The sequence below is a fragment of the Tricharina praecox genome, assembly GCF_024521635.1.
Source record: "Tricharina praecox strain CBS 144465 chromosome Unknown BZA05scaffold_16, whole genome shotgun sequence".
NCBI lineage: Eukaryota > Fungi > Ascomycota > Pezizomycetes > Pezizales > Pyronemataceae > Tricharina > Tricharina praecox.
In genome coordinates, this window is record NW_026250418.1 from 1,801 (window position 1) to 29,761 (window position 27,961).

Here is a 27,961-nt window from a genome sequence, read left to right on the forward strand (position 1 = left end):
CAATGAGCAGAATTGATACGGTGACGAATACTAGACGTGTGCCTCGCGAGGCCACGGCGACCGTGATGGTACAAAGCAGCCGCCACTACCAGCACAGCTGCAACCAGACTAGTCGAGACAGAAAGTCGTGTGGTTGTGTAGACGCACTACCGCCTCTCAATGGGGCATGCTATGTATGCACTGCTACAAATGTACAACCGCCCGGGCATGGAGGGGATAGTATGGTACTCTACTATGGCTTATCGAATGGCCTGGTAAGTGATGTCCCATCTTGAATCCGGTGCTGCAATTGCCATGGTTAGAGGAGGCACTCTCACTCTCATACAGTAGGCGGTAATGCAGGATTATGGACTATCTACTTCCTACCTTCGGTATCATACCTAGTACGAACCACCAGCACCACATCACAAGGTATCACCCCCACTACCACCACCCCTCGCTCTTCACCACCCATCGTTCCTCAGTGCTCACCATCCAGTGCAAGTGTAGTTCAGCAGTACCGGTATCCCTTTTGTACGCGTCCGTCGATCTATATACATACACACCCGCCCACCCAATGCCCATCCCAATGCCATCCCCCAATGTCATCCCCCATCCCATTCCCCATGGCCCATCGATTCCAATCCCAATACCCGGAACCCGTCTCCCCTACTGTCCTGTTGAATACACACATATATACAGCCAAAAAGCCACCAAAAAGCCACCGCCACCACCGCCGCTCCCAGCTCAGAAATTAAAAGAATTTCAAAATGAAAACTAAAAAGTAAAAAACTCCTTTCCCCCGTAGCCAGCCCCCACCCCTAACCGCGACGCCCGCAAACAAAAAAAAACACAAAATCAAAATCAAATGCAAATACACAGAAAAAGCAAAGCAGTAGACCTCCCAAGGTACCAAAACAACAGTAAGGAACCTGAACAAAAGGGATAAATAAGACAGACATGAAATTGAAGGAGGTATCTCGAGATGAAAAAATGTAAAGAGAGGTAAACAGAGAGAGAGAGAGAGAGAGAGAGAGAGAGAGAGAGAGAGAGAGAGAGAGAGAGAGGGTGTGTGTGTGTGTGTGTGTGTGTATGAGGAGTGGTGTCCATCTAGAGCCCCTATGATCGCGAGTGGAAATTGGTATGAAGGAAATAAAAGGCAGAATAAAAAGGTATAAGTGTCGAAATAATAAAGGATAAGGAGCGAATGGCCAACTGTACAAACGCCAGATGGGACAATAATATCTACAGCAAAATAAATGGCAAACCGGAATGAAGTGGGTGATCGCGATCGGGTAGTCGATCAGTAGAAGTGCCAGGCCGCGGCCACATTCGCCAGCACCACCACGCCGATCAGACCGACGGATTTCGCAAGCGACGCGAGCAGCTCGACGTTGCCCGAGTCGCCGAAGCCAAGGACGTCGGCCACGACGGCGTGCAGCACCTTCCATCTGTACATTGCGCGAGCGCGGGGACAAGCGGCTCGCTGCAGGAGGTAGAACTCGTCCATGGTGTTGAGATGGCTGCTAGGACGAGTGCGAGGTGGCGGAAGCGTGGTTCCCGAAGCGGCTGTTCGGAGTTCCTTCCTCGTCTTCCAGGCTCGTAATAACGAGATGAGCCGCCAGGTCCAACCAGGGGGTGCCTCCCGAGCTTTCTGCCGGGAGTCTCTCTCGAGGATCTTCTTGAAGAGCTTGATTCCTCCGTCCCCCTCGACGGTGACAAGCCGGAAATCCGGCTGACTGGTTGTGTAGTCCATCCACAGCGTCTGGGATGGATCCTGTGTGGCGAAGAAACGCATAAAAAACCGGGGGTTCAGCACTCTGAGATGGAGCTGCTTGATTCCGCCCTTGCTGGGTTTGCCATTGGAAAAAGTGACCTCCGGATGAGTCCTCATTTTGAGAGGAGTGCTCTCCGGAAGCGTAACCTTGACCTCCAATCCCCCGCGGAACTCCATGACCTTGGCGCGAAGGTAGCACATGAACAAGGTCTGCATTTCCCGCTCGCTCCTGGTGGCTTCCCTCCTGATGCTCCCCGTGAGAGGCTCGGGCCTAATGTAGAAAGTTGCCTTCTTCTTGTACAACTTCCATGCTTCGTAGAATGCTTGCGGAACGGAGAGGAACGTGTTGTACCCCCATGTCAGGCCGATATACCATCCGCGGAACAGACTGCCCGTGAGCAAATCGAAACTATTCGAGTGGGAAAACGCCCTGGCCACCATGGTCTTCTGGCCCTCCTTGTCGTATACGGCCATGTGCACGTCCAAGCTCGGATTCCATGGCGTCGCGATCGGATCGTTGACTTGGATGACGTAGGAGCCCGAACGATGGTTGAAGCTCGAGATGTGAAAAACCTTCTCCATGGTGCCCGCAAAGAGGTAGCCTTTCCGTGCAGGAGGATTGGTAGGATTATCGGAGCGGAGAACGTAGACGTGTTTCTCGCCGAAGGTATTGAGGACTTCGAGAACGACGAGCTTGAGCTCCCTCGAAGCGGAATAGAGATAGTAGTACGAAACCGGGTTGAACGAGTATCCGAAGAACGCGGGAGTGGTGACGAGATACGCAAGCGGGTAGTCGGCGGGGTTAAGGCCCTAATCGGCTATGTCAGTATGCCCGGCAATCAATGGAGTCTCGAAAAGGACTTACATGGCCGAGAAGCACACTGTCTAGTTTCTGATCGAATGGGAGATCCGAGTTGATGTACCTGGCCGGGTCGACGCTGAAGAAGGTAAAATCCTCCTTGAGCGTTCTTCCCTCCTCTTCGGCCTTCGTCTTCTCCGATCTGCTCGCCTTGATGGACGCAACCTTCCCGATCGATCCCCGCATGGTGAGAGGGAATCCGACGTAGAGCAATGGATACTTGAAGCTGTGTTTTGTCGGTATGAATCGCGCATGTGTGGTGGAAGCAAAGAAGAATGTCGGTCTTAATCCCTCTGGGCATCCCATGCTCGGGCCGTCAATTGGGGCGCTGAAGAAGCACCGGATGATGGACGGGAGAGTCGAATACAAGATGCCGACCACCAGCAATTCGCCCAACGCACGCCATGGCGTGGGTCCGTTCGCCTGAACGGCATTGGAGAGGAGGACCGATCCTATCGAGATGCAGAATGCTGCTAGTTGTGTGGATATGCTGACTGAGATGAAGGAGTGTATTGCCGCTGACCAGAACCATGCCGACTTGGAGGCGACAGTGGTCTTGACGGGGCCCAAAAAGCGAAGATTCGGGAAGCAAAAGTCTAACATCGAGAAAGAGTGGGAGCCCATTGCGGTGCTTCGATGTTGATGTTGTCCGCGAATCGGATGAGAGTGTTGTCGAAGGAAAAAGACCGATACGAGTGAGATTGTGTGCTTAAGCCGATCGAGCCAAAAGTCGAGATTAAACGAAGTTTGCGGGGAAGACGAGATAAAGAGTGAGCGGGACCACAAAGAAACAAGTGCACGTGGTGGATCGATTGGGTATGCAACTCGCAAACAAATAGATAACCGTAAATACACTCAAGAAGTGCAGTTAGAAGGCGTGTACGAAGATTGCGATAAACTTTTAGGCTTAGCGCAGGTTCGGAATGTGGTACAGTCGGGATGGAATGGCGATGCCGAAGATTTTCGACAATGTCTTGGCTTTCCCGGATGTTCGGTGGAAAAATATTTTGCCACCGAAGGCAGGCGACGGGATGGAGATGACCCGGATTCGTACTTTCCAGATCACTGTCCGGTGGCTGTCGCGCAAAAGGACCGCGGACCGATGATATCTCTTACTGTGGCGGCGGCGCGTGTGCGTGTGCGACGTTCCACTCGAGAACAAGGAGGACCGGTACCACAATTTCCACTGCGGCAGGTCCCTCCTTCAGGTGAAGTTCTTCCTCTTCGTTGTATTCGAGACTTCTTGCCAGTATCCTCCCTGTTGTTTTGGAGGTTCTGGTGGTGGAGCCTTGTGGGGTGATAGAGCGCTGTTGTAAGAAAACAGTCGGCTATACATGCTCCAGCGCTAATATGTTGTTGTAGTTGTCGAGGTGCAGACTTGCTCGATCGCTCCGGGACTTTCGAATATCTCGAGTGAGGAAGTGGGGGAAGGCGGGGTTACTATCGTGATGTTCAATGTATATTGATGTGGTTGCAGGTTCACCAACATATGACCGATGTCGGTATACTGTCCGACCATTAACGTTAGAGACAGGTCATATTGCGCACAGGCCAGGTGATCGACTCACAGTGATGCTCTTCCACGGTACTCGAGCGACAGCAGATGGAAGGCCGGATACGGTAATCGTGTCCGTTCGATGGAGATCCGGTATCGTGGACTCGGGAGGGAGGGATGCAGTGGATGGATGGATGCGAACGCGTGCGGGCGAGATGGAAAGGTACGAAGTTCGGGCCGAAGTACGTTTGGAACAGCGGAGATTCTCCGAAATGATACGAGAAAAAAGGGCTGGATGAGATTTTCGATCTATAAAAACTGGTCGAGATATGTGTTAGGCACTGCCATCCGGTTCGTCCACGTCCACGACGTCACTTCCCACCACCAACACCACCACCAACTCCAAGAAAGATGCAGGATACATACACCAAGACAAGAAACCCAAGGGGAGCAAGCAGCAGCAGCAGCAGCGAAGCGGAGATCTAAGGCAGAGGGGATCGGCCAGCTAATGGTAGAAGGAACGTGGCTCGGGTCGGAGGTGTCAAGCTACAGCAGTGTCGGTGTTGGCAAGAGAAAACTGTTCCACATTTCGTGCGTCGAAGCTATAATCTGAGATATGCAAATTGGGGGGAGGGGGTGTTCCAGACGGACGGGAACACGATGAGCGGCGGCGGAGGCGGCGGCGGGCGAGTAGACTGAGAGGCAAGAGAGGTCCGCGGTCCGGAGGAAGAGGACGTTAGAAGTCTAGAGCAAAGGGATGGGGAAGGGAGGGACTGCGGGCAGTATTAACGTCCCAGGAAGAGATCAGCCTTTTGTGAACGCAGTTGGAAAGGCCAAAAGGACCGGGTCCTCGCTGTCCCAAAATTCGAGACAACCTCAACGGCCTCCTCCTCCTCTTCCTCCTCCTCCACCACCCATGTCGTTTGTCTGATGTGCCCAGTGCACGCTGTGGGATGGAGGTGGGAGGGGGGGGCAATTCAGTTCCGCAGCTGTTTCCCTGTCATTGAGGACCAACCCTGATGACATGGGCGGGCCAAATTCCAGGGAAGCCATTACAGCTGCGATCTCCTTTGGGCCTCGGATCTTCGAATCTGGAGAGACGACCAAGGTGGGAGCAAGGGCGGCAGCCCCGAATGAGGCAAGAGGGGGGGTCCAAGGCGCGTCCCATCCGGGCGCTGGCTCCTGGTCTTGCACCTGGGGGTTGAGTAGCGACGCGGACGAGAGCACTGGGAGGAGACTAGGACGCGTAGATGTCTCGAACCGTGTGGATTCGAAGCACGCACGGGAGTGCTGAGCCTTCCGTAAAGAGCTCGTGCTCCGGGGCCGTAGCACGCGCCAAGCCCGTCTGCGCGACAAGTTGTCGGACCATGCACCGGTTGCGGCAGTTGCGCCGGTTGCGCAGCGAACTGTGGGATGTCGCGGTGTCTCACGTTGCTACTCTACTATCCACCACCAGCACCACCAGCACCAGTGGCCATATTACGACCATCACCATCACCACCATCACCACCATCACTACCGCAGGGCGGATTTTCGATACGACACGCCGGCCCACGATGTGCGTGGTGGTGGGATACAAGAAGTAGGCTGTCAAGTACTATAGGTTAGATACTTACTTATGTACACTTCTCGACCGCAGTCTTCACCCCCCTCCCCCCTCTTGAAGACGGCGATGAGGATTCCCATCCATCCAGCCAGCCAGCCGCTGGTCGGGCCAACGATTGTCCCCCCCGCTCGACTGTCGTCCAGCTGCGCGATAGATAACCAACTAACGTGGAAGACTCGGCACGTCAACTACTCTAGTTACTGCTCACCTGCCCGTGGAGAAAAAAAAATTATGCATCCAACGCGGTTTTTCCTCTCCATTGCAATTCCGGCATTCGAGAGGCCAAGACTCCAATCAAAGGTCCACATCGAGCCGTGCGGAAGCAGCAGAATAAACACCCGCAACACGCCACGAACCAGTGAGCATCACGGTAGCTATTGCGGGTGCATACGGGGGGAATATTTAATCCTCGCGGTGCTGCCCTTCGAGCGGGATCGGAGCGGAACGAAGGGAGTGACATGCGCGCGTGGAATCGTTGAGGGTGCGGCCATCAATCGTCATGGGACGGAAAGAAGCCTGCCCCTGACCCTGGCGATGCCGCACTCTACATGTCAGACAGGTCCGGTTGGATGCTTGCTACTGCTCTATAGAGTACTAGTATCCTGTATAGATGCTGGGTATACGCAGACAGGTACCGCCCGGCACTTCGAACGAGAGAGCGCACCAAGATGTCCTATGTATGCGTACTCTCTACACCTACATACCCGAGGAATCCCCCCGTCGCGGTTCCCCGCGTCACCTGTCGGTGGGGTGCTGCAAAACTAACACTCTTTGGCAGGTCGAAACTCTCTCTCTGCCTATCTCTCTCTCCCTCGAGCCGTGAGCTTATCCCGACGACAAACAGATGCAGCTCATCGCGTGTGTATGTACGTATGACTTATCCGAGATCTCTCCCCGGGTCACTCTGTCTCGGTTGTCCAGAGGAGGTGTAGGTAATACTTTACTCCGCTATATAGTTGGTAGCCGCCTGCCGTTCCGCTCCAGATATGTAGTTGGATAGATATGGACCTGTTCCGCGCTGTCTTCTCCGCCGGACTGGCGCGGGCTGCCTCTTCTATGTACTGCCTGCAAGCACCTTACGATGCATGCATTGTGTGGTGGTGGTGGTGGTATGTATATGCAAGATGATGGCAGCAGTGTTAACGGTGAGGATCGACAATCTGGTTGCCCATCATCATCGTCATCATCACCACAATCCCCATCGCGACTGCCTTCACCGACGCAGCCGCAAAGCCCATGCCGCACATCCGCCGCAGAGCCATTCCATACATCCGCCACAGAGCCATACCGGTAGTCTCATTGGTCAGCCTCATGACCCGTTGCCGAGTATGTAGGCCCCGTGCAGAATGAGCGGCATCGCACTCGCAGATATGGATTCTTCGGGCTGTACTTACATAAATAAGTACCGTATGCGGCGTTCCCACCACTGTGACTGGCAACTGTCAACTGCTGGATTCTGCTGGTTCCTGCTACATCAACGAACCTATGTAGAGTGTTATAGCGTAACACACACACGTCGTTCTGCAGGCCTGGCCGTTAACTAAGTAGGTAAGCAGTTGACGTTGAAGGCGCCTCATGCACTGCGTGGGCGGCGGAGTGAGGTGGTACATACTCCACATACACGTCTTTTTTTACTTTTCCTACCGTATGTAGAGTATGTTACTATATAGCCCGCGCAGCTGCCGCAGGCTCGCAGCATCACCAACTTTCGAACCTTCGTCGGAGCTGAACCAAGTACCTAAGTGCTTACTTAATGTAACTACTCTATATACTTTATCTTTACTACATACTTCACTGTACATAAAAAGCGGTCAAGTCTACTGTAGCATCGGCACATCGGCGGCCGCCCGACTGTCTCGGTCGTTCAGAGGACAGCTTTCGCCGTGCCTATCCGCCAGCCGTCGTTCATCTATCTACTCTAATTTACCACCACCCGCATCTACCCTAGGTACAAAGGTCTTGGGTATGTGTGTATCACGAAAGAAAGAAAGAAAGAAAGAAAGAAAGAAAGAAAGAAAGAAAGAAAGAAAGAAAGCAAAACGCCTCCATTCTCCCCTTCCCGACCCCACCATGCAAACCTCCACCAACACCCCTTCGCCCCATCGACCTTGCCAAAAAGGCGCTCAGGAGCAAAACCAAAACCAAAACAAACCCAGCAAGAAAAACGCCACATACGCCCCTTCCCTTTGGCAGAATCGCAGACATCGCAGGCTTCGGCTCAATCCGCATCGCCATGCGCGAATACCGTGTCTGCCGATCTGGATTGCCACCTCCCCCTCCTCTCCCATAAGCACTTGTCTCACGATTCTGGCTGGGCGGGAACCCAGCGTCGTCCATCTAGAGTTGATGTAGCATCCGCAGCTCGTTATTGGTGCACGATACTAGTATGTAGAGTAACTACCAAAGGAGAATCGAATTACCTGCAGGCTGCTGCAGCTGAGGAATTGGAGAGTACTACTCTACCTGTGATAATACGGTACCGTACCGTGGAAGCCGAGAGTTCTCTCCTGCTTCTACTTTGAGTTCCCCTTCTTCCGCCTTGAGTTCCCCTTTTTCTTCAGACAGGCCCAAAGGGCTCTCTGAGCCTGCAGTCTAGAGTCTGGAGTCATACCGTTCGACGGTTCAATGAATCGATATAGGATCGTAGTTTTATTAATAGGTAGAGACATACAGATTCCAGATTTCAGCTGATGATTGATGATTGATCTACCGCTCCGGCTTCGTACATTAGGTAGGTACCAATTGGACTTTTCTGAACCCATGAGTGCCTACGTACCGTACCGTACCAACCAGATAACCAGAGTTCCTAGTTCCTACACAGCTGAGCTGAAGTGGAAGCAACCCCCCTTCCTCACATACCAACAACCTCATCAATTGGCTCCCATACTTCCAGTTCCTGTCTCTGTTCGTTTGCCTTGCAGATCTCCTGACTTCATTAGATATATTTCCGATCTATTCGAAGCCCGTGTATCGAACTGGGCACGGGCAGGGGCTGCCGCGGGCCGGGTCGTAAGTTTGAGTTGCAGATGCCAGGAAGTGTGTGTGTGTGTGTGTGTGTGTGTGTGTGTGTGTGTGTGTGTGTGTGTGTGTGTGTGTATGTGTGTGTGTGTGTGTGTGATCGCCGACACGCCCCTACGAGTATCTCTGCACTGGTACCTGGTTAACCACAATCGGCGCGGGGCATAGACGGTGGGTTTTCGGAAGATTTCTTGTCTTGTCTTGGTGGATGTTTCGGTAGGATAGGGGAGGGGGAGGGGGGAGGGTCCATGTAGAGTTTGGACGCTCGGTTGGTCGGTCGGTTGGACGGTGGGAGATGGGCGATATGATGGCGGAGAATTGGATAAATGCATAATTCCGCTTGCACCGAGGTTCTGTGTGTCTGTGTGTGCTCGTGTGTATAGTAGAGTAGAGTAGGTATGCATACCTAGATCGCCTCGAGCCCTGCCCTGCCCTGCTCGCGCAATCCACGATCCAATCCGCAAGCACAAGCCCAAACCCAAGCTAAAATTCCTCAAGCCCAAGCCGCAAGTCCCCATGCCCAAACGACAGCGACAACGGCAACGGAAACTCCGAATCTCCGTTGCCCCTTCCCTTCCCCCTTCCCCCTCAATAACCAGCTCAATAACCAGGCTTCAGCCCAGGCCCTACTGCTCTATGTACTCTTTATTAGTACCAAGAGTACAGTCCACCGACTCCCGAGGCCCGCCGATGTAGGTATGAATCCAAAGCTGTAACCGCCGGCCTATCAAACTCCAAAATTTGCCCACACGTAGACATCCCAAGTAAAAACGCTCTGTAGGTACCTATGACCTAGGTTGAGTAGGTACTTAGGCACCTAGGTAATCAATGCTTGCTTGCTTGCTTGTCTGCTGATGCAACCTCCGATCACAACTATCCATGGAATGCATGCACACATCCTTCACACATTCTCGAAAGTCCAGGCTCGATTCATCCTCCACCGGGCACCCAGGGTCCAGCACCCCATCAGCCAACGTGCGCTTATTTACAGGCGGCAATTAGCGATGCATACCAACAAAGTAGTCACTTATGTATTGATCATCTACGCAGCCCAGACCCCAGACCCAAGGCGGCCAGCCCCCGTCTCCCGTCTCCCGGTGCCGTCGTAACGCCAAGCGAGGGGCGAGGGATGAGGGATGGGGGTCGGCCCTCGGAATGAGCCGTCTTCGCCGGTATGCCGGATGGATAGGTAGCCGGGGGGAGGGCCGGGGGTTGGCACATAGACACATTCGGCGTGCACATACCGTAGGTTGGTATAGGGTACCAACCGCCCAGGCTCCGATTCCTCACGCCACCATCGCAGCCCATCGGTCCATCTTCGCCCCGCCCTGTCCATCTTTGCCCCGCCCTATCCGTCCCGCGCCGCCTTACTCCTTGCTACCCAGTCTCCCATCATAGGTACAAACCTCGATGCAGTGTGCACACCCTCTCAAGCTCTCAAGCTCTCAGGCTCCCAGACCCCCCTCCACCGCTCGCTCGCTCGAGCCTCGAGATGCGATGCGCTGCGATGCGATGCGATGCGGCGGTGGCGTGGGAATGCAGCGATTAAACGTTCTGGAAACTCTGTTGCCCCATTCCCACTTCCCCACTTCCCCCCTTCTCCCCTCTCCCCGTCACCTCCTCCCGTCACCTGCGCCTTCAAAGTTCACACTCGTCCACGCGCACGCAAAGGCGCGGCCGAGAGAGAGCCGCATTCCGCACTTTTGACATTCCACGTTTCGCGTGTGAGTAGTTTGAACTTTGACATCATATCGGAGCTATCTTTGAAGGGTGAGGGGAGGGGGGAGGCTGCGTTTCCGATCATAACATCTCATCGCGGCCACGAGACGGGCAAAGCCGGACGAGCCGGAGCCGGATGATCTACCTATTATCTTGATACCTATCATCTGCCGATCATAGCGGGGAAGATGGGGAAAGATGGGGGGGAGGTGCTATCGATATACGGCACGAGGTATCCAGGTATCCACTGGCCTTGCTTGGTCAAGGTACATAAGGTATCATACTCGTACATACATAGTCCGCCTCGAATCAAATCACGACGACAGAGATCGTGGACGGGAAATCTTTCGGCCGCACGGCAATGTGCAATGTGTAAAGTGCAAAGTGCACAAACGAGCCGTATGCCTTGAATCGATTGAATTATAATCGATCGTGATTCGTTGCTATTTGCCCCTCCAGGGCCTCCACCCCGCCACACGACGATCGGCCGGCATCCGAGGTGCGGTGCGGTGTGCTGCGGTGCAAAGGTACGTACGTACGTATGTATCGTATGTATGAGGGATAAGGGGGGAGATGCGACGTGACGTGACGACGCTTTACGTGGCGGGCCGCGGCATATCACCCCCGGGATCAAGCTCTGCCGAGTCAACATGGATGGATTTCTCAAGAGCATCCCCGGTATGTACCGAGGCATCCCGTAAAACCGAGTGATATCGCAAGCATGCCATCATCTTTCGTCCACCCATCCCATCCCCACCTGTCTGACATCGAAACGAAAATCCTCCAGAGCTTCAGAGCTCCAACTTTGGGGTCGTGATAATCCCTAACCAACCCGGCACCGGCCGATACTCACGTAGATATGAGGTATGTACATGCCCCCACTCTCCACGTTGGTCGGCGGCTCCAGTGTTCGACATAGGGACTGCAGTTTGGACTGGACGGACGGTTAAGATCTGGTCCCGTTCGGCCATTTAGACGGACTGCAGAAACGTAGTGCGTCCACTCCATGGATCTCGTGGACTGGGCGCGGACTGCAGTCCGTCTTGCTTTCAAAAAAAATTGGACTAGGTAGTCCGTCCAAATACTGCCCCGGACGGACTACCAAAATACATTCCAGTCCAGTCCGAGGCTCAGGACGGACGGACTGGACGATGTCGAACACCGGGCCGCGGCTCAGAGAATATTGACATGTCGGGGTTGAGAGGGGAGCCGGAGCGGGGTGAATATTTTTTTTGTTTAATCATTGCGAGCGCGGGATGAATAGCAACAATAACGGCTGCAATTGTGGGTGTGTGCGAGTGACAATGCGAGTGACAATGACAGTGGAAGACTGGTGGTAGTGGTGGACTTGCGGGATATCCTCAGACCACGGGGTTAGATAAAACGGGAACGCGAGCGAGTGCGAACGTGTCTGGTGATGGAGGGAGAAGGCCGTCAGACGGGAGGAAAGGACCTTGAAGTGGAAAATTTTGAGTACCGGTTTTCATCTTTCGGATTTCCCCGTTTTTGACGTTCAGTTTTCATCCATCTCCAACATCTCCAGCCCCCAGGTTCAGAACTGTCGGATACCTTGGTTGGTATGGAAGTAGGTACACCATCAAGATCCTCGAGTCCTCGACCCAACCTCAAGGCCACCCCCACCAGTCAATCCCATCCCATCCAATTCTACCCAAGGGCCAATTCCACCCAACCCCATCTAATTCTGCATAATTCTGCATAATTCTGCATAATTCCGCACAATTCCACAAAAAAGATTACCAGTGCTTACGATAGTCCAGTCCAGTCCGTCTTTCCGCAAAAGTCGGACTGGGCTGAAAGGTTCAGTCCGGCAGGAGGCGTGGACTGGACTGGGCAGTCTGCACAACTGGTAGAGCTGGACGGACTGTGGTCGACTGGATGGACTGGTACTTTGAATGGAAAATGTTTGACATACGTAATGACCTTTTTGCACACGTCTATAGTACAGATATTGCAGACCCTCCTCGCACAGTGCATTGAGAATAGTCTCCTTGATATCTCCCTTTGTAGCAGCTACAAGACCATCTCTTTGCTACCTTTTGAGACATTTTAGGGCCTTCAGTGCGTCGTCACGCATGCTTCAGCGACGATATGAGAGTGATTTTAGCCCCACTAAAAACTCGTTCCGGATCTGCTCTTATGGCGGGAATGCTCAAATATTCGAGGGCCTTTCTGGCGAGATCTGAGCGAATAAATCACATAAAACTCGCTGGAAAGATGCCCGCTGGCCACATAGTTCGTGAACCTCGCTAGAAGTTGAACGAGTGATCACTTTTACCACTGAAATAATCTTGTAGGGGAGAGTATGAGAGGAGACGGATTGATATGGGCGGATATGGTATTGGTGGGAGGATATGGGAGGATATGGGCGGATATGGTAATTGTGGGTTGATATGGCAGGATATGGATTGATATGGTATTTGTGGGCGGATATAAGAGAATATGGATTGATATGGTATTCATGGGCGGATTTGGTATTTATGGAGGATATGGGAGGATATGGGCGGATATGGTAATTGTGGGTGGATATGGCAGGATATGGATTGATATGGTATTTGTGGGTGGATATGGTATTTATGGGTGGATATGGTATTTATGGGCGGATATGGTATTCATGGGTGGATATGGGAGGATACGGATTCATATGAGTGGATATGGATTGATATGGGTAGTTCTCTTGTCTTGTCGTGGTTTTACCACAGCTTAGAAAACCTGATTAGGAAGACAACGTTTTCTCTACACCAGGTAATTTGTTGTGCGAATACGGTAATTGTCTGGTAGCCCTCCAGTATTGTAGACAGTGCGTAATATTTTCATTTAGAAGAACTGCAGTAGTTATTCCAGCGGTTTGGTAAGCCTATCTCTACACAACCGCATATAATATCTTTCGTTACTGTAGAATTGAGAATATAGCAAAAAACAAACAAATACCAGAGCAAACCTGTATTCTCTGAGACTGCTGGATTTATATCCGAGCGGTAGTACTACCTACTGGAGACCTGCGGCATCAATCGCATCCTGCTGTTTGCTACCTACTGTAGGTATCGGTATCGGATTCGTTTTTCGAATCGAGCTGAATTGAACAGGTGTTTCCTACTACCTACCATAGTAGCATCCTGATGCTCGTAGCGTGGATTGACATGATCTGGTGTGGGATGAGGTGGCATCTTGGGTGGCATCTTGTGGGATGGCATCTTGTGGGTTGCGGTGTTGCTAGTGCAGTGTGCAGTAGTGTGGTCCTGCTAGACAGACAGTAGCCGGCTATAGTAGATTCATCACCTATCCCGTGCCTCGTGCGTTCTGCTGAACTGGGTGCTGTATGTAGGCTTCCACGTTCCATTCGCAGCCGACATCCCACCACCTCACCCCACCACCACTGATCACTCGACAACTGAGCAACTCAGCGCGGCGATGTGCGGAATACTGGGTTTCTGGAGCATACTCAATGGGTTTAAGCTTGGCGAATGAGAGTATTCTAATCGATGGCTGCCATAGCCTAAATACATAGCCTACATATATTCTCCTGCAACTTGATGTTGATACGGTTTTTTGGAAGGAGCCCAGAAGAATACCGGTATGTACGAACACGCACACGAACACGAGCACGGACACTAGACACGAACACGACACAGGAACTGGTGCCTTCTTGCGTACCATCACCCCCCACAGTTACAGCCTATGTATGTAGCAGCCACTCGTAAACGGTGGGACAATAGTGATAGTTAGTACCGTATAAGGGCATGCAAACACCTACTAGGCATGGGTTGAGAGAATCAGCCTTACAGAAGTGATACCATGGCCCACCTCCGAGCATGCACGCACGACATACCTACCGTACCTCGCGGCTGCTACAAGACTACAATTACGATAATACGAGTGATCTCTCACAGTGGCAGTGGCTGTGACTGTGGTTCGGACACGTGGTATTACTGCAATGATGCGCTCGACGGGCCGACTACATTTTACTTTGATATCACGTAACCGTCCCGAAGCCTGGCGGTCGCCGGTCGGCGATGTGGGTACTGCAGGGTTGTACGGTCCGTTCAAGGGAAAGGAAGGACCTCCTCGGAGTGACTGGGCGGGCCGCGGACGGTCGGCGGTCCCCATAGGTGTTCGAGCATTGGGCTAGAGACCGAAGACAGTCCGGCAGAGAGTCTAGACTAGTACATAGAGGGAGACCGGACAACATCACGATTCACGATTCACGATTCACCAGTAAATCACGTTATACTCAAGGCCCTCACAAGCACTCACGTAGTATCATTATTCCCCGTCATCATTCCCAGCATCGTCGTTTCATGGATTATGTGCAAAGAATAACCCCCAATGTCCCCATCATCTCCGCTAAGCTATGTCTTCTCGGCAGCCGCCAAGTATTAGAGCACGCAACTTTTCTTCACATCCCCCACATCATCGTCAAGGTGGGATTTTCTATCGGTGCTTAGTCGATGGCTTGGCCTCGATCGTCATCATCTCGCCTTCGTCGGTCATGAAGTAGTCGTGGAGGAGGGCTTGCTTGGCGGATATGCGGCCGGCAGGGTCGTAGACGAGCATGGCCTGGTTGAAGTTGTTAATGGGTTGTGAGTGCGTACCGGGGGATGGAAGGACAAACGTCGAGAAGGTCAAGACCCGCGGGCTCAAGGTTCGGTACCATCCGCTCGATGTCTACTCGGTCCCACCGTGGAAAGCTGCTCTTGTAGTCGGGGAAGGAGGTCACGCCGGGCCACGTCGTCTCGTCGGGGGTGCCGAGTAGTCTAGTCGTGTCTGTCTGTCAGCTGTCTGCGTTTGCTGCGAGTGAACCAGGACGGTATTGACTACCGGAAGATCTTGAAGATCTCGTCAATCTCCGAGTCGCCGGGGAACAGGGCCTTGCGCGTGCACATCTCGGCAAAGATGCAGCCGACACTCCACATGTCGACACCGGTGCTGTACTGCTTTCCGCCCAGCAGGATCTCGGGGGAACGGTACCACAAGGTCACGACCTATCCATTCCCGCCACGTCAGCACACAAACAAACAAACACAGGGCCATTCACACAACTCACCTCGTGAGTGTAGGTCCTCAACGGCACACCAAACGCCCTCGCCAGACCGAAATCCGCCAACTTCAGATTCCCCTCCTTGTCGATGAGCAGATTCTGGGGCTTGAGATCTCTGTGCAGGATGCGATGCGAATGGCAGTACTTGACACCGCTGACCAGCTGGTTCATGAAGCGCTTGACCATGTCCTCGCCGAGTCCCATCCCCGCCGGTATGGCCTCCATGTACTTCTTGAGATCCAGATCCAAGAACTCGAAGACCAGGTAGACCTTGTGGCCCTCGGCGATGATGTTGAGTAGTTTGACGATGTTGGGGTCGTTCATCTCCTTGAGTAGCGAGATCTCGCGGATCGCGGTGGAGGGGACTCCCTCGTCTTCCGCTTCCAGACGGATCTTCTTCATCGCCACTATTCTATTGTGGTTGTTCAGGTCCTTGGCTTTGTACACAACTCCGTACGTGCCTAGGATGGGGATAGGATGGTTAGCTAAGGGGACGTAGCATGATGGGGGGTGGCGATGGGAACGGGGGGAAGGCAACAGACCTTCACCGATCTTCTCAATCCTCTGGTAGCCGTCCATGGTTGAGCTGTGTGTGAGGATGTGTTTGTCGGTTATGGAAGGTTGTAGGGGGAGGGTGTCGTGTAGCTGAGTAGGAGTGGCGATGAAGCTTCAGCTAGGGAAGCAAGTTTGTGGCGGGAGCCGTGTCGTGTCGTGTCGTGTTGTGGGGATGGCGAGGAAGACGCGAGTTCTACTCTAATATTGCGTCGGGGGGGTCGGAGGCGGCTCGTTTTGATTTTTGCTTGGTTAGGGTTTCTGGTTCTGGGGTTCTTTTTTTCTGATTCCGATGGACGTGTGATGTTGTAGCAAGCAGGAACGGGAAGGGGTTAAGTCAGCTAGGCCAGCATGAGTTCGTTTCCTTTGTTCCTGTCTGATGCCTGTCCGTCTCCGGTGTCTGTCACTGTGAAGTAAAGCAGTGCGGTGGGCGCGTGTGAGGGAGGACGATTGACTGCGAGGAGTGGGAGACGAGGCGGAGCGGGCGGAGCGGGTATCGACGGCGGGGATTGGCGGGGCGGGCGGGTTGAGTTGAGCTGTGTTGGCCGCCGTAGAGTACGTGCTCGGGAAGAACGACGAGCAGCTTTACATCGAGTTATATGTAGCATGTACTCTACGTTACTTCCATGCCCGCCGAGACCACTGACGCTACGATGTGCATGAGTACGTGATCTCCCCGCGTTTCAGCCGCACAAAGACGTGAGGATCCTCCGCATCGACATCGGGCCATTCTTGGAGCCCACGGCCAAAAGCTTCCTTTGACTCGCGAACCGATAACCGCAGAAGACCGATGCCGAGACATGTAATAACCGTAGTACTATACTCTGGACAGACCGGTATCATACAATCCCATCCTTCGAGACTTCCGAAGACTTGTACCCAAGTACCCAGTGCCCACACAATTTGACGGGCCCGTATGAGTGTAAACCGATGGACTTCACTACTGATTGAGTCGCCATGGAAAGCAATTGATTCCATGTAGCCCGCCAAGCTTTCGCAAACCATCCCTTCCCTCTCTCGACCTCCAATCCACAAACCATGGCCACTGCCGTCCCACCTCCGGCACCGGCACCACCACCGCCGCCAATCGATCATGCCCACCACTCCCCACCGCCGCATATCCGCGTGATCCACAAAACACTCCAGAAGTCACTGAGCAACGATGAAATCCCGATCCTCGATTTTTCCGGTGGCGGGGGGATTCCCGAGTACCACCGGAAGCGGCTGAAGCTACACGGCACGATATCAAGGCAGCAGGTGCGGGAGGCTTTTGCACAGTTTACGCGTGCGGCTGGGGCGGGAGAGGAAGAGGGAGTGCAGGGAGAAGAACAACAGGACGGAATCCAGGAGGAAGGGGATGTCGAGATTTGGGAGCATAGCTCTGTGCCTGGTTCGTTCATTACATCAAAGTATTGGTTTGTTACTGACATCTCCAGGCCTCCAACTAATCCCTTCCCTCCTCCCGCTCTCCATCCAGTCCACCCTCCTGACAGCCCTCCTCACCACCTCCCTCAGCGATACTTCCACGCACAAGACCAACCTCCACGCGCACTACACGCTGCCCACACCGTGCAACTTCTTCACGCTCCCATCCACCACCGTCCTCTCCCCCCTCACCTCCATCCACAAGCCGATAACACTTGCCCAAGCCCTCTCCAAAAAGCTCCGCTGGGTGACCCTTGGCGGGCAATACGACTGGACGCTGAAGCAGTACCCCACCGACACGCCCCCGGAGTTCCCCGCAGACGTGGCCGGGCTGGTATCCGGGTGCTTCCCTGAAATAGTCCCGCAGGCGGCGATAGTAAACCTTTATTCCCCCTCGGACACTTTAGCACCGCACAGGGACATCTCCGAGGCGTCGGGCGCGGGGCTGGTGAGCGTTAGCATCGGGTGCGCGGGGATATTCGTTATCGGCTGCGATGGGGAAGAGGAGGGTGAGGTGTTGGCTGTAAGGCTGAACTCGGGGGATGCGGTGGTGATGGCGGGGAGCAGTCGGTGGGCGTGGCATAGTGTTCCGAAGATTCTGGCGGGGACATGTCCCGTGGGGCTGGAGCAATGGGATGGCGGGAGTGACAGCTGGAAGGGATGGATGAGAGGGAAGAGGGTTAACCTCAATGTCAGGCAGATGTGGGGTTAACTAGCACTGAGCAGGGGGAATAACCTGTTTACTTGCTATGCACCAAGTTTCGAGGGAAGGCCGTGTACCGAGACGTATTACGGTATCTACTGCCCGTTTGCGTGTTGGCCGGCCTGCGATACTCCTCCGTATCCCGATGTGCTGGAGTGAGAAGCTAAGTGTGCGCGGCAAACACGCGTTCGCTGGCGAGTGGGGGTGGCTGCGGGGCGGCGATACAAAATTCTAGGAGTGTGCCTTAGATGCTGGAGGAGGAGGAGGAGCAGCCCTGCACAGCCTCATGGCGGATGCAACATCAAATACATATAATATCTTGGACGTGTACCCTCTCTTTCTCCACTCTATTTGTACCTTCACGCCCTCCATTCTGTCTTACCCTCCCCTCTCCCCTAGCGAGTCTTTTCAGCTTTCTGGAGATGCGACAACTTGAACTTGAACTTCTGACTTCCAAGACTCCAAGTTCCCACGCAACCGGACTCTGAACGATCGCCATCCCCAGAAATAGAAGCGCACTATCATCCCTGCCTTAACTAGCCTCTGGCGCATGGTGGAGGCGGACCAGGAACTGAGCCACTACTCTACATAACTAATCATCGGAGGTCGATACCGCCGACACCTGCCTGGACAACCGCTTAAGACGCCTGAATCCAACGTACCGGTGGAAAGTGCACCGAGTGCCCCAGAGATACAACGACCGACGGCGATACTCCAAACGCACGACGAGAATTTGCAGAACGAATAGCAGCCATGCCGCTCGACGAGAACTTCCCGAGTGAGTGCGCTCCCGCTTCTCATAGTGTGCTCTGGCTAACGATCTCCAAGCCTACCAGTTCGCCATCCCTGACGCGACGAACCAGCCCACAATTACCACCGTCCACTTCACCATCTCTGGCGCCGTCCCGCAGCACCTCTACACCCTGACCCGCTTCCTGCAACCAGCGAATTCCTACAGCATCTCGCTGACCGACGCCCCGTTCCCGGACATAACCTACGGCTCGCTGTCTCTCCCGCTTCTCCCGAGCACCGTCAACCCCAATGAACTCCAGCGCCCCTCCTCGTTCACTCTCCAGCTCTACTCCCCGGACTCCACCGTGACGATCACCCAGAAACACACCGCCCTGACGCGCAACAACTTCTGGGAATTCACACTGCCCAAGTCCTCGTTCCTGCCACCGACGCAGTCGGCGCTGGACGCCTCGTACCGCCCGCCGGTGTCGGAGACACTCACGTTCCGGTGGCGCAAGGAGGGGATCAACATGCTTACGCGCAGCCAGCTGAAGTGCTCTCTGGTCTCCGGCGGGGACGAGCCGGACACGGTGCTAGCGATGTACAGCGGTGTCGGCGACAAGAACGGCAAGGGCGAGCTGGTGGTGTACGAGAGCAATTTCCGGCGCGTGGAGATGCAGGATCTCAAGGGGCTGGAGATGGTCCTGCTGCTGAGCTCCCGCGTCGTGGCCGACGTGTGGTTCAGCGGCTCGAGCGCTATATTCAACACTACACAACGCGTAGGCACGGGAATGGGCGGACCCGCCCCGCCCCCGCCAGCGTACGAACCCCCGGCCGCCTCCTCCGCTGGCACGTTCGCCGAACGCTTCAACAGCCAGGTATACCCGCCCGACAAACCCAAGGCCGCTCCCGTTTCACCCACCACCAGCCCAACACAACAGTCGGCGCCCATGCAGCAGCCCGCTCCCAAGCCCCAGCCCGCCGAGATGCCCACGCCCGCCCCAAGGCAACGACCCGCTGCACGGCAACCCCCCACCTCACCGGCACTAACCCAACGGCCCGCCGCGCGGCACCACCCAACAGCAAGACCACACACGACCGCGCGGCCCTTGCGGGCGCAACCCGCCTCGTCACAAGCGCCCGTGGAAGAAAAGATCGTGCCAACGCTCGAGGACCTCACAGCGCGACAGCGGATCGCCGACGAGCAAGCCGAGATCCGGCGGATGCTTGCGGACGAGGAGCGCGCGGCTGCGCACCGCCAGGCCGCTATCGACGCCGAGACCGAGCGCCTCAAGCGGCTGTATGAGCAGGAGGCGTTGGCGGAGGCGAGGGCGCGGCAGCAGCAGGGGCAGCAGCAACAGCAGGTGCAAAGACCGCATACCCAGCCGGGGCAGGCGCCGATGAGTCCGAGAAGGCCGCTGCAGCAGCAGAATCTACAGCAGCATAATCTGCAGCAGCACCACAAACAGCAGTATATTCCCCCTCCACTTCCAATTCCAAATCCGAACCGTGTTCCGAACCCGAAACCGCAGGCGCTAAAGTATTATCCGTCGCATAGAAACAGCAGTGGCAACATCAACAACAGCAGGCCGCCGATTGTCGGCGGCGCGGGCGGCTGGCATTCCGCCCCGCCGCAGTCACAGCCGGGACTCATCAATGCCGGAGTCGTCCCCAGTAGTGGGAAGCGGCTCGATGATAAGAGCCGAAGGAAAAGTTTCTTTGGGTTGAATTTTGGGGGTGGGGAGGCGGCGAGGGAGAAGGAGCGGGAGAAGGAGAGGGAGAAGGAGAGGGAAAGGGAGAAGGAGCGGGAGAAGGATCGGGAAAAGGAAAGAGAAAAGGAGAGAGTGAAGGAGCGGGAACGGGAGAAGGAACGGGAGAAGGAGAGGGTGAAGGAGAGGGAGCGGGAAAAGGAGCGGGAAAAGGAAAGGCTGAAGGAGCTGGAGAAGGAGAAACAGAAGAATAAGGGCAAGGGAAAACTTTCAAAGAAGGGGAGTCGGATGTGGTAAAGACCTACTTGGAATGGGTCGGGAGGAATGGGAATGGCGTTTTGGGGAGTTTGCGTTGCTTTTATACCTGGGTGCGTACGTTTTGGAGGGAGATAACTAAGATTGAAATAGTTTGATGATGTGATGATGTGATGATCATGGGGAATAGGTACATACACTTTGGACGGCGGGAATGAAAGAGTACTTAGCGATAGTATCTACATGTTTGCCGGGTGATATTCGCAACAATAGAGGAGTGTTCTTGCAGTTTGCTTGCTCCACCGACTGGCGTTTTGTATTCCAAACAAGTGTGGCGTTAGTGGCAGAGGAGGTGAAGGACAACGCCGCACGACTGAGATATCGTGTCAAGTGGTCACCGTTCCGTTCAGTTCGGAGTACGCCGTGTATTCATGCTCTCTATTAGGAAAAGGAGATCTAGATTCTAGCCGATATATCACCATTTCCATCGCCACATATACGTAAAAGAAACTACATACATATTCAAAGCCAGCAAAATCAAAACAGTTCCCAACTCCCGACTCCCAAATCCCTCATACCCATACATTAGTCCCATTGATCATGCAAAACCCATCACCTACAGTCTCCATCACTATCACTCATCTGCTCCATTCACATCCACCCCATTCACCGTCATCTCATCCCCCTTCTCCGCCACCGTCCCAGCCGTCAACTCCTCAAAAACCCTGCCCAGCACTTCCCTAGCACCAAACAAATTCCTAACCCTAAGCCTCTCATTATCCAGATGCGCCATATCGGACGCCTGACCACACGGCAGATGCGCAGCCGGCGCTCCAAACTCCTCTTCGAGGAATCTCGCGGCGGGGATCGATCCACCCTCGCGGATAAACAGTGGCTGTGCGCCCCACACGTGCGTTATTGCGCGCTGCAGTGAGCAGAACGCCGAGTTGGTGAAGTCGCCCAGCCACGCTTCGGCGCTGTGCGATATGTCGATTGAGAGGTTGTTGCTGCCTGGGTAGGAGGACGTGAGGTATGAGCGGAGAGAGGAGGTCACGCCCGAGACGGATTGATCCGGGACGATGCGCAGGGAGATAGTCGCGGACGCGGACCGTGGGATCAGCGTGCTGTTGTTGCTGGGGCCGGACACGTCGACACGGTGGATGGTCAGCGAGGGGTACCGCCATTTCGACATCAGGTGGTCGGTGATTTCTTGGTGGGGCAGGCCGTGGAAGGGCGATGTCGGGTTGGCGTGGAGCGAGGCCGAGATGGGCAGGTACATTCGCTCCTCGGCGGGGGATAGAGGCCGGATGGGGGCGTTGAAGTCGGGGAGGAGGATCTCGCCAGTGGGGGAGGTGAGGTGGCTGAGGAGGGTGATCAGCTCGATGGTTGGCTCGCGGTTGAGCGAGCTGCCGTCGACGCCGGAGTGCAGGTCCGGCTTTTCGGACTGGATGGTAATCGTGGCGTGAATGACTCCTCTAAGGCCATAGGTGAGGCAGGGTGTATCATCGTCGAGCCAGTACGAGTTGGCGAACACGATCCAGTCGACATTGCCGATCAGGTCTTTGTGTTTCCTGACAGTATCTTTGAATCCTCTCGATCCCGACTCCTCCTCGCCCTCGATCAGGAAGACGATGTCACTCTCCAATTTCCCCGACTGCAGCAGTTCCCCGGCGGCAAACAGCGCAGCCAGACACGGTCCCTTGTTGTCGCTCACTCCACGGCCGTAGAGGTAGCCATCGACGCCTGTGAGCGTGAAGGGATCCGTTTTCCAACCCGAGCCCTCGGCGCTGGCCGGAATAACATCGTAATGTCCGTAGAACAGCAGGGTCTTCCCCTTCTCCGCCTTCCTGTTCGCACCCTCAAACCTTGCAAACACCACCGGATTGCGACCGTCCTCCGTCGGCAGCAGCGACGCGGCAGCTCCAAGTCGTTTACACAGACTCTTCAGAAACGTCGCACCCCTCCGACACTCCTCAGCGCAGCTAGGATCCGAGCTCACCGTCCGGAGCGCCACCAGCTTCGCCAGCGAACTGAGCAACTCGCCCTCACCCTCGCCGCGCTCCTCCTTGCCCCCCTCCTTCGCCGGAAACGGCTCGACGTCCCACACGCCGACACAATCGTCATTTCCACCGGTGATGTACAGCAGCCTCCCGTTCTTCTCGGTCACCGCACTGGCCAGCACCAGCCCCTCGTGCGCCCGCCACCTACTCACACACTCAAATCTCATATTCCACTTCCGCGTGAACCCGCTCGCGCTGCCGGAGAAGATACACTCCCCCTTCACCGCCAGCGTAAGCACGTCGTCGCAGTGCGCCTGCACACTCCTGACCTTCTGGCAGGTGTCCAGATCCCAAATATGTATTTCGCCGTCCGTAAGACCCGTGTAGAGCAGCGTATCCTTCACAACCATACTCAGCACGCCCGAGTCGCCACCAGCGAGCGTGCGCAGCTCCGAGATCCCACCAGTGATCGGATCAATCGCCCACAACTTAACATCCCCGTCGCCACCGCCCGTGAGCAGGAGCGACCCGGCGCCCAGCCCGATCTGCGCGGCAGGGAGGACCTGCATGCAGTAGACGTACCCAAAATGCGCGTACTGGACGATATTCGCGGGCTCGATCTCGAGCAGGGTCTTTCCGCGGGCACCCTCCTCTGCCGCTGGATCCTCGGCCTCATCCTCCTCCTCGTCGGGCCGGGGCGTGCACCTCCCGCCGGGCCCCTTCGAGTCGAAGAAGCGGTGCACGCGCTTGCTCGGATGGGCCTCGCCAGACACGGATTTTGCGCCGGCGGCGCCGGCGCCGCGCAGGTCGATCCACTGCACGGATGTGTTCTGTGCGCCGAAGTACGCTGTCCGCGAGGACACCGAGTACGCTACGCAGAAGACGTCGCCCACGTCGAATGTCGAATAGATCGTGTACAGGTTCGTGAATGTGCGCGGACACCACACTTGCACGATCGCATCGCCGGCGGAGGAGAAGAGGAGTTCGCCCTCGCCGGAGGAGGAGGGGCTGGAGGAGAGGTGTAGCGACAGCACGCTGCCAGAGTGCCCGCGTAGTGTGGCTACTAGGGAGTACGTCGCCAGCGACCACACCAGCACCGAGCCCGACTGCGAGCCCGCGAAGATGTGCGTGCTGTTGAGGGCAAGCGAGAGGATGCTGCGCGTGTAGCGCAGCCGGTGCAGCAGTGTTACGCCCGCGGTCGAGGTGCTCATCGTGCAGGTGTGTGTGGTGTGTGGGCGGCGGTTGGTGGTGCAGACGCGGGCGAGGAACGGCTTCTTCGCGGCGGCGGTGCGGTGCTGGTGCTGGTGCTGGTCGTGCTGAAGAGTGTACTGGTGGTGGTCGTGGTGGTAGTCCGGCGGTGGGGTAGGGTTGTCGCGAGAGATCGTGTGGGGATCCATAGTGGGTGGATGGATGGCGTCACCGCGTGTAGCTATGTCGTGAGATTCGTGAAGCGAAGGGAAGGGAAGGGAGCTCACAAACTTTGGCTCCCTATTTCACTGAGTGACCGAGCTCCTGAGACTACATCTCAGCTCTTCACTCCGACAAAGAAAGTCCCGGCCAGCCAATCGCAATACGGGTTGCCCGTATATGTAGATCCCGTGCCATGGCCGTGGCCATGGCGTCCGAGACCCTTCAAAGTTCAGCTGCCCGTCGCCGTCTCAAAGCGTGGCTACACCTCCCGCATCTGGTCACAGCACCAGATTGCCGAGCATCTCACAACAACACAGCGACACAGCGTCTCACGAGTCACACAGCAAGCACTCCGCAGCACACTGAATTGTAAAAACAACAGCATCGGGCTGTCAAGTCATCACAACGCCCTCATCTCCCCCCACCACAATCACCATCTTTATCGCCATGGCAATTGCTATATACAGCAACCCCCAATGCTCCATCCCCACCATTCAATACCCTCCATCGTAAAAGTAAAATCCTCCTCCTCCGTCAGTAGGCCGAAGTGACGCAACGGAATCAGAATCAGAATCAAAATCAAGAAGCAGAAAAAGAAAAAGAAAAAACATTAACCCATCACACAGAAAGTCAAATAAAATCAGAACTGCATCAAATCGCAATCAGTGAGAAGAAAAGAAAAAAAGGATAAGGAAAACAGAAACGAAAATGCAAACAGGGCGGGATATATCGCCCAGGAAGAAGAGAAGAAGAGAAAAAAAAAATAGAAAAAAAAGACTAAACACATAAGTCGCCATAAACCCACGATCATGCGCAGGTGTGAAGAAAAGAGAGAGAGAGATAAAGAGAAAGAAAAGCGTTCAAATAATTAGCCCACCCATCCATCCAGCAGCTGTTCACGCGTCTATCATACAATCCCCACACCCCGTTCCGCATTTGTTCACGATCATACGGCCTTGTCCTTCGGCCCCAACAGCGGCGAATGCTCCGAACTCAGCGCACGTTTATGTCTACTCTTATTGGAGTGACCTGACTTTGTGCTCGAGCTATCTTCGTACTCCTCCTCGCTGCTTGTCGTCTCGATGATGGTCTTTGGGATACCTCCAACGACATCGGTTCGCTCGATCAGACTCCCCGTGCGCGCCTTCTTCTTGTATCCCGCCGGCACCGGCGCGCGGAGTGTTCGTCCCGCATCGCTGTTGGGGTTGTCGGAGAACTGCAGGATGGCGGAGTCGGACACAGGTTTTCTTAATGTGTTGGAGGGGTAATCGGCGGGGCCGTCCTGGTAGCCAAAGTTGGCCAGGGACGGTCGCTGTCCGGGGTCCTCGGACCGCCGCGTGGGGTCGACGTGCTTGATCTTAACAGTCTTGCTCGTGGTTTCCCGGGGGCGGCCGGCAAGGTTCGCGGGCCCTAGTGTGAGGTGTGCTATCACTTCGTCAGAGAGACCTGGAACTCTGGCTCCGGAGTGCTTGCGACCCCGACCCATCGATGATGCTTCATCAATGTGCGCGGGGGTTCCTACACGCAGCGCCGGTTCCGGGCCCGTCGTGATCAGGAGGTCGGCGCTTTCGCCGGGGTGGGCGGCGGCAACGGCGGACGCGGTTTGGGCGAGCATGTGGGCGTCGGCATTGCGCGCGACGTATTGAGCTTCGATCTTGGCACGGGCGGCGTGGCTGAGGGACAGGGGCGATGGGTTGAGACGGCGGATTGCTTTGTGCACATCAATAAAGACGTCGCTCTCGTCGACGATTTCCTCGCCGATGAGCTCCTCAATGACATCCTCCAGCGTGACCACACCGAGCGCACCATGGTTCTCACCGGGATATTCAGACACGAGAACCATGTGCGACTTACCCTCCTGGAAGAAGTTGACGATATCGAGGCAGGAAGTATCTTCGGCGGTTTCCGGAAGCGTAGCGAGTGGGAATTCGTGCACGGGCCTAGCATCTTCGGGATCGTACGTGATCAGCACCTTGACTAGCAGCATACCAACGAAATTGGTTGGCTCGCCCGGCGCGTGGATCGGAATCCGCGAGTATCCGGCCGACAAGATGTCGTCCATAGTCTCCTCGTCGAGCAGCTGGTTGGCAGACATGGTGAACACATCCTTAATGGGCGTCATGATTGCGCCAACCGGCTTCTCCTTCAGATCCAACACAGCCGAAATAATCGTAACCTCGTCCTGATTGAGACGTTCCGAAGGGTGCGGTCCCAGGCTCTTGTGCAGCGTGACGAGTGTCTTGAGTCCGGCCTTCTTGTAGACAGTGCCGTGGTCTTCTCCGAGGATGTAATCGAGGAGGAGCGCGGTAGGGTATGCGACCGGGTACATCAGGTACATCAACGCGAGCACGAAACTATCGGTCGTCAGCACACATACCTATAGACGGGGGGGCACGAATTGAATCGTCACTTACGGTGAGAACAATGCACCAACACCGAGTCCGTATCTGACACAGATAGACTGCGGGATGATTTCTCCAAAGATGACTATTCGCACGCACACCCATCAGCATTCCACCCTCCCGGCATTAATCAATCGCACACCAGTCTCAACATACCGATCAAAACCGTACTGCTCAACACGGCGGGCCATCCTCCTCCCAGACTGCGATCGAGCACGATGGGCAATGTCTCGTTGGTGATGACATTACTCAACAGCAGCGTGACGAGGACCCAATGCTTTCCCCTCTTGAGCAGATTCAGCACCTTGGTGGCATTGCGCTTCTCGTTGTCGTCGCCGCTCTGCTGGATGACCTGCAGGTAGATCTCATCCTGTCCCATCAACCTGTTTTCCGTCAGCACCCTCCGCATTACCACAACTCCCCCCCTCCCCCGCAGGGGCTCCGCGAGATCGGATCGATCACTCACCCTAAAGTCAAACCAGCAAACACGCCACCGAGCAAGACGAGGGAGACGGCGACACTGAAGTAGACCCAAAAGCCATGTTCATTTTCGGCGCCCTCCTCTTCTGCGGCGGCCTGGACATCAAAGTGCGAGAAGTGCGCGGTCGGATGGCTCCGCACGAGCTTGGGCAGGTTCGCTATCGCCAAAAGCCCCAGCTTTGCAAGCTTTTGGTAGCCAAATCCACCGCTGCCGCCGCCGCCAACGCTGGGGGCATGACGTAATGAACGGAGCGTCGAGGAGCTGCTGCGCGTGGGCGTCGGCATTCAGTGCTTGTTCTTTTTGGTTTTACTGCGTTGCGCGGCGCTGCTGGGAAATTTGCGAGGGGAGGCGTTTTTGGGGTGCGGTGCGGTGGGTGCGGGATTGGGGCGGTGGAAGTTGTGTGTTTAGGTGTATGTAGGATAGGATGTATGTGTGTATGTGTGTATGTAGGGCCCAGGAGAAAAGAAGGAGCGTTCGGAACGGACAGGAGCAAACTGGACAGGACTCGACAGGACTGGACAGGATTGGACAGGACGGTGCGCGGCGGAGGGTGGGTGGTAGAGTAGGTGTCGGATAATATTAATTTGATTTGGCAAGCGGGATGGCACTACACTCTAAACAAGAACGAGCAGAGCAGAGCAGAACGAAGTCGGAAGGGATGCTACAGACACACAGCAGAGTGGAGTAGGTAATACGGTAGTTACTTGGCTGGCTAGCACGCAAGAGAAGTTAGAACGGCCGGTCTGGGTACAGAGAGTTATGGATGTTATGGATGTATGGTAC

The 27,961-nt window shown here is 55.1% G+C and overlaps 9 protein-coding genes across 9 annotated transcripts; 4 read left to right on the forward strand and 5 right to left on the reverse strand.

The window, feature by feature from the left end:
* Positions 1–721: 721 nt before the first annotated feature.
* BZA05DRAFT_73180 (uncharacterized protein) lies at positions 722–1,185 on the reverse strand. Its single transcript, XM_051488583.1, has one exon. It carries the CDS (start codon positions 1,087–1,089, stop codon positions 844–846), a length of 246 nt encoding a protein of 81 aa, XP_051338332.1. The 5' UTR covers positions 1,090–1,185; the 3' UTR covers positions 722–843.
* Positions 1,186–1,282: 97 nt separating this feature from the next.
* BZA05DRAFT_339090 (uncharacterized protein) lies at positions 1,283–2,921 on the reverse strand (the record flags this gene model as incomplete). The annotated part of the gene is made up of 2 exons (XM_051480918.1): positions 1,283–2,566; positions 2,622–2,921. The coding sequence occupies 2 exons, from the start codon at positions 2,919–2,921 to the stop codon at positions 1,283–1,285; spliced, it is 1,584 nt and encodes a 527-aa protein (XP_051338333.1).
* A 2,439-nt stretch (positions 2,922–5,360) lies between these two features.
* On the forward strand, positions 5,361–5,696 carry BZA05DRAFT_445873 (uncharacterized protein; the record flags this gene model as incomplete). The annotated part of the gene is made up of 1 exon (XM_051487039.1): positions 5,361–5,696. One exon carries the CDS (start codon positions 5,361–5,363, stop codon positions 5,694–5,696), a length of 336 nt encoding a protein of 111 aa, XP_051338334.1.
* Positions 5,569–6,724, forward strand: BZA05DRAFT_401111 (uncharacterized protein). The gene is made up of 2 exons (XM_051483966.1): positions 5,569–6,393; positions 6,495–6,724. Exons 1-2 carry the CDS (start codon positions 5,729–5,731, stop codon positions 6,646–6,648), a joined length of 819 nt encoding a protein of 272 aa, XP_051338335.1. The 5' UTR covers positions 5,569–5,728; the 3' UTR covers positions 6,649–6,724.
* Positions 6,725–14,902: 8,178 nt separating this feature from the next.
* BZA05DRAFT_426036 (kinase-like domain-containing protein) lies at positions 14,903–16,088 on the reverse strand (the record flags this gene model as incomplete). The annotated part of the gene is made up of 5 exons (XM_051485987.1): positions 14,903–15,028; positions 15,084–15,225; positions 15,290–15,453; positions 15,516–15,970; positions 16,052–16,088. 5 exons carry the CDS (start codon positions 16,086–16,088, stop codon positions 14,903–14,905), a joined length of 924 nt encoding a protein of 307 aa, XP_051338336.1.
* A 796-nt stretch (positions 16,089–16,884) lies between these two features.
* BZA05DRAFT_73247 (oxidoreductase) lies at positions 16,885–18,318 on the forward strand. The gene is made up of 2 exons (XM_051488584.1): positions 16,885–17,451; positions 17,498–18,318. The coding sequence occupies exons 1-2, from the start codon at positions 17,100–17,102 to the stop codon at positions 18,196–18,198; spliced, it is 1,053 nt and encodes a 350-aa protein (XP_051338337.1). The 5' UTR covers positions 16,885–17,099; the 3' UTR covers positions 18,199–18,318.
* Positions 18,319–18,942: 624 nt separating this feature from the next.
* On the forward strand, positions 18,943–21,239 carry BZA05DRAFT_454522 (uncharacterized protein; the record flags this gene model as incomplete). The annotated part of the gene is made up of 2 exons (XM_051487522.1): positions 18,943–18,967; positions 19,018–21,239. 2 exons carry the CDS (start codon positions 18,943–18,945, stop codon positions 20,925–20,927), a joined length of 1,935 nt encoding a protein of 644 aa, XP_051338338.1. The 3' UTR covers positions 20,928–21,239.
* A 65-nt stretch (positions 21,240–21,304) lies between these two features.
* Positions 21,305–24,529, reverse strand: BZA05DRAFT_374845 (uncharacterized protein). Its single transcript, XM_051481771.1, has 2 exons — positions 24,361–24,529; positions 21,305–24,314 (listed from the first exon to the last, which is right to left on the reverse strand). Exon 2 carries the CDS (start codon positions 24,280–24,282, stop codon positions 21,520–21,522), a length of 2,763 nt encoding a protein of 920 aa, XP_051338339.1. The 5' UTR covers positions 24,283–24,314; positions 24,361–24,529; the 3' UTR covers positions 21,305–21,519.
* Positions 24,530–25,043: 514 nt separating this feature from the next.
* BZA05DRAFT_73384 (uncharacterized protein) lies at positions 25,044–27,262 on the reverse strand. The gene is made up of 3 exons (XM_051488585.1): positions 26,854–27,262; positions 26,710–26,782; positions 25,044–26,649 (listed from the first exon to the last, which is right to left on the reverse strand). Exons 1-3 carry the CDS (start codon positions 27,104–27,106, stop codon positions 25,242–25,244), a joined length of 1,734 nt encoding a protein of 577 aa, XP_051338340.1. The 5' UTR covers positions 27,107–27,262; the 3' UTR covers positions 25,044–25,241.
* Positions 27,263–27,961: the final 699 nt, after the last annotated feature.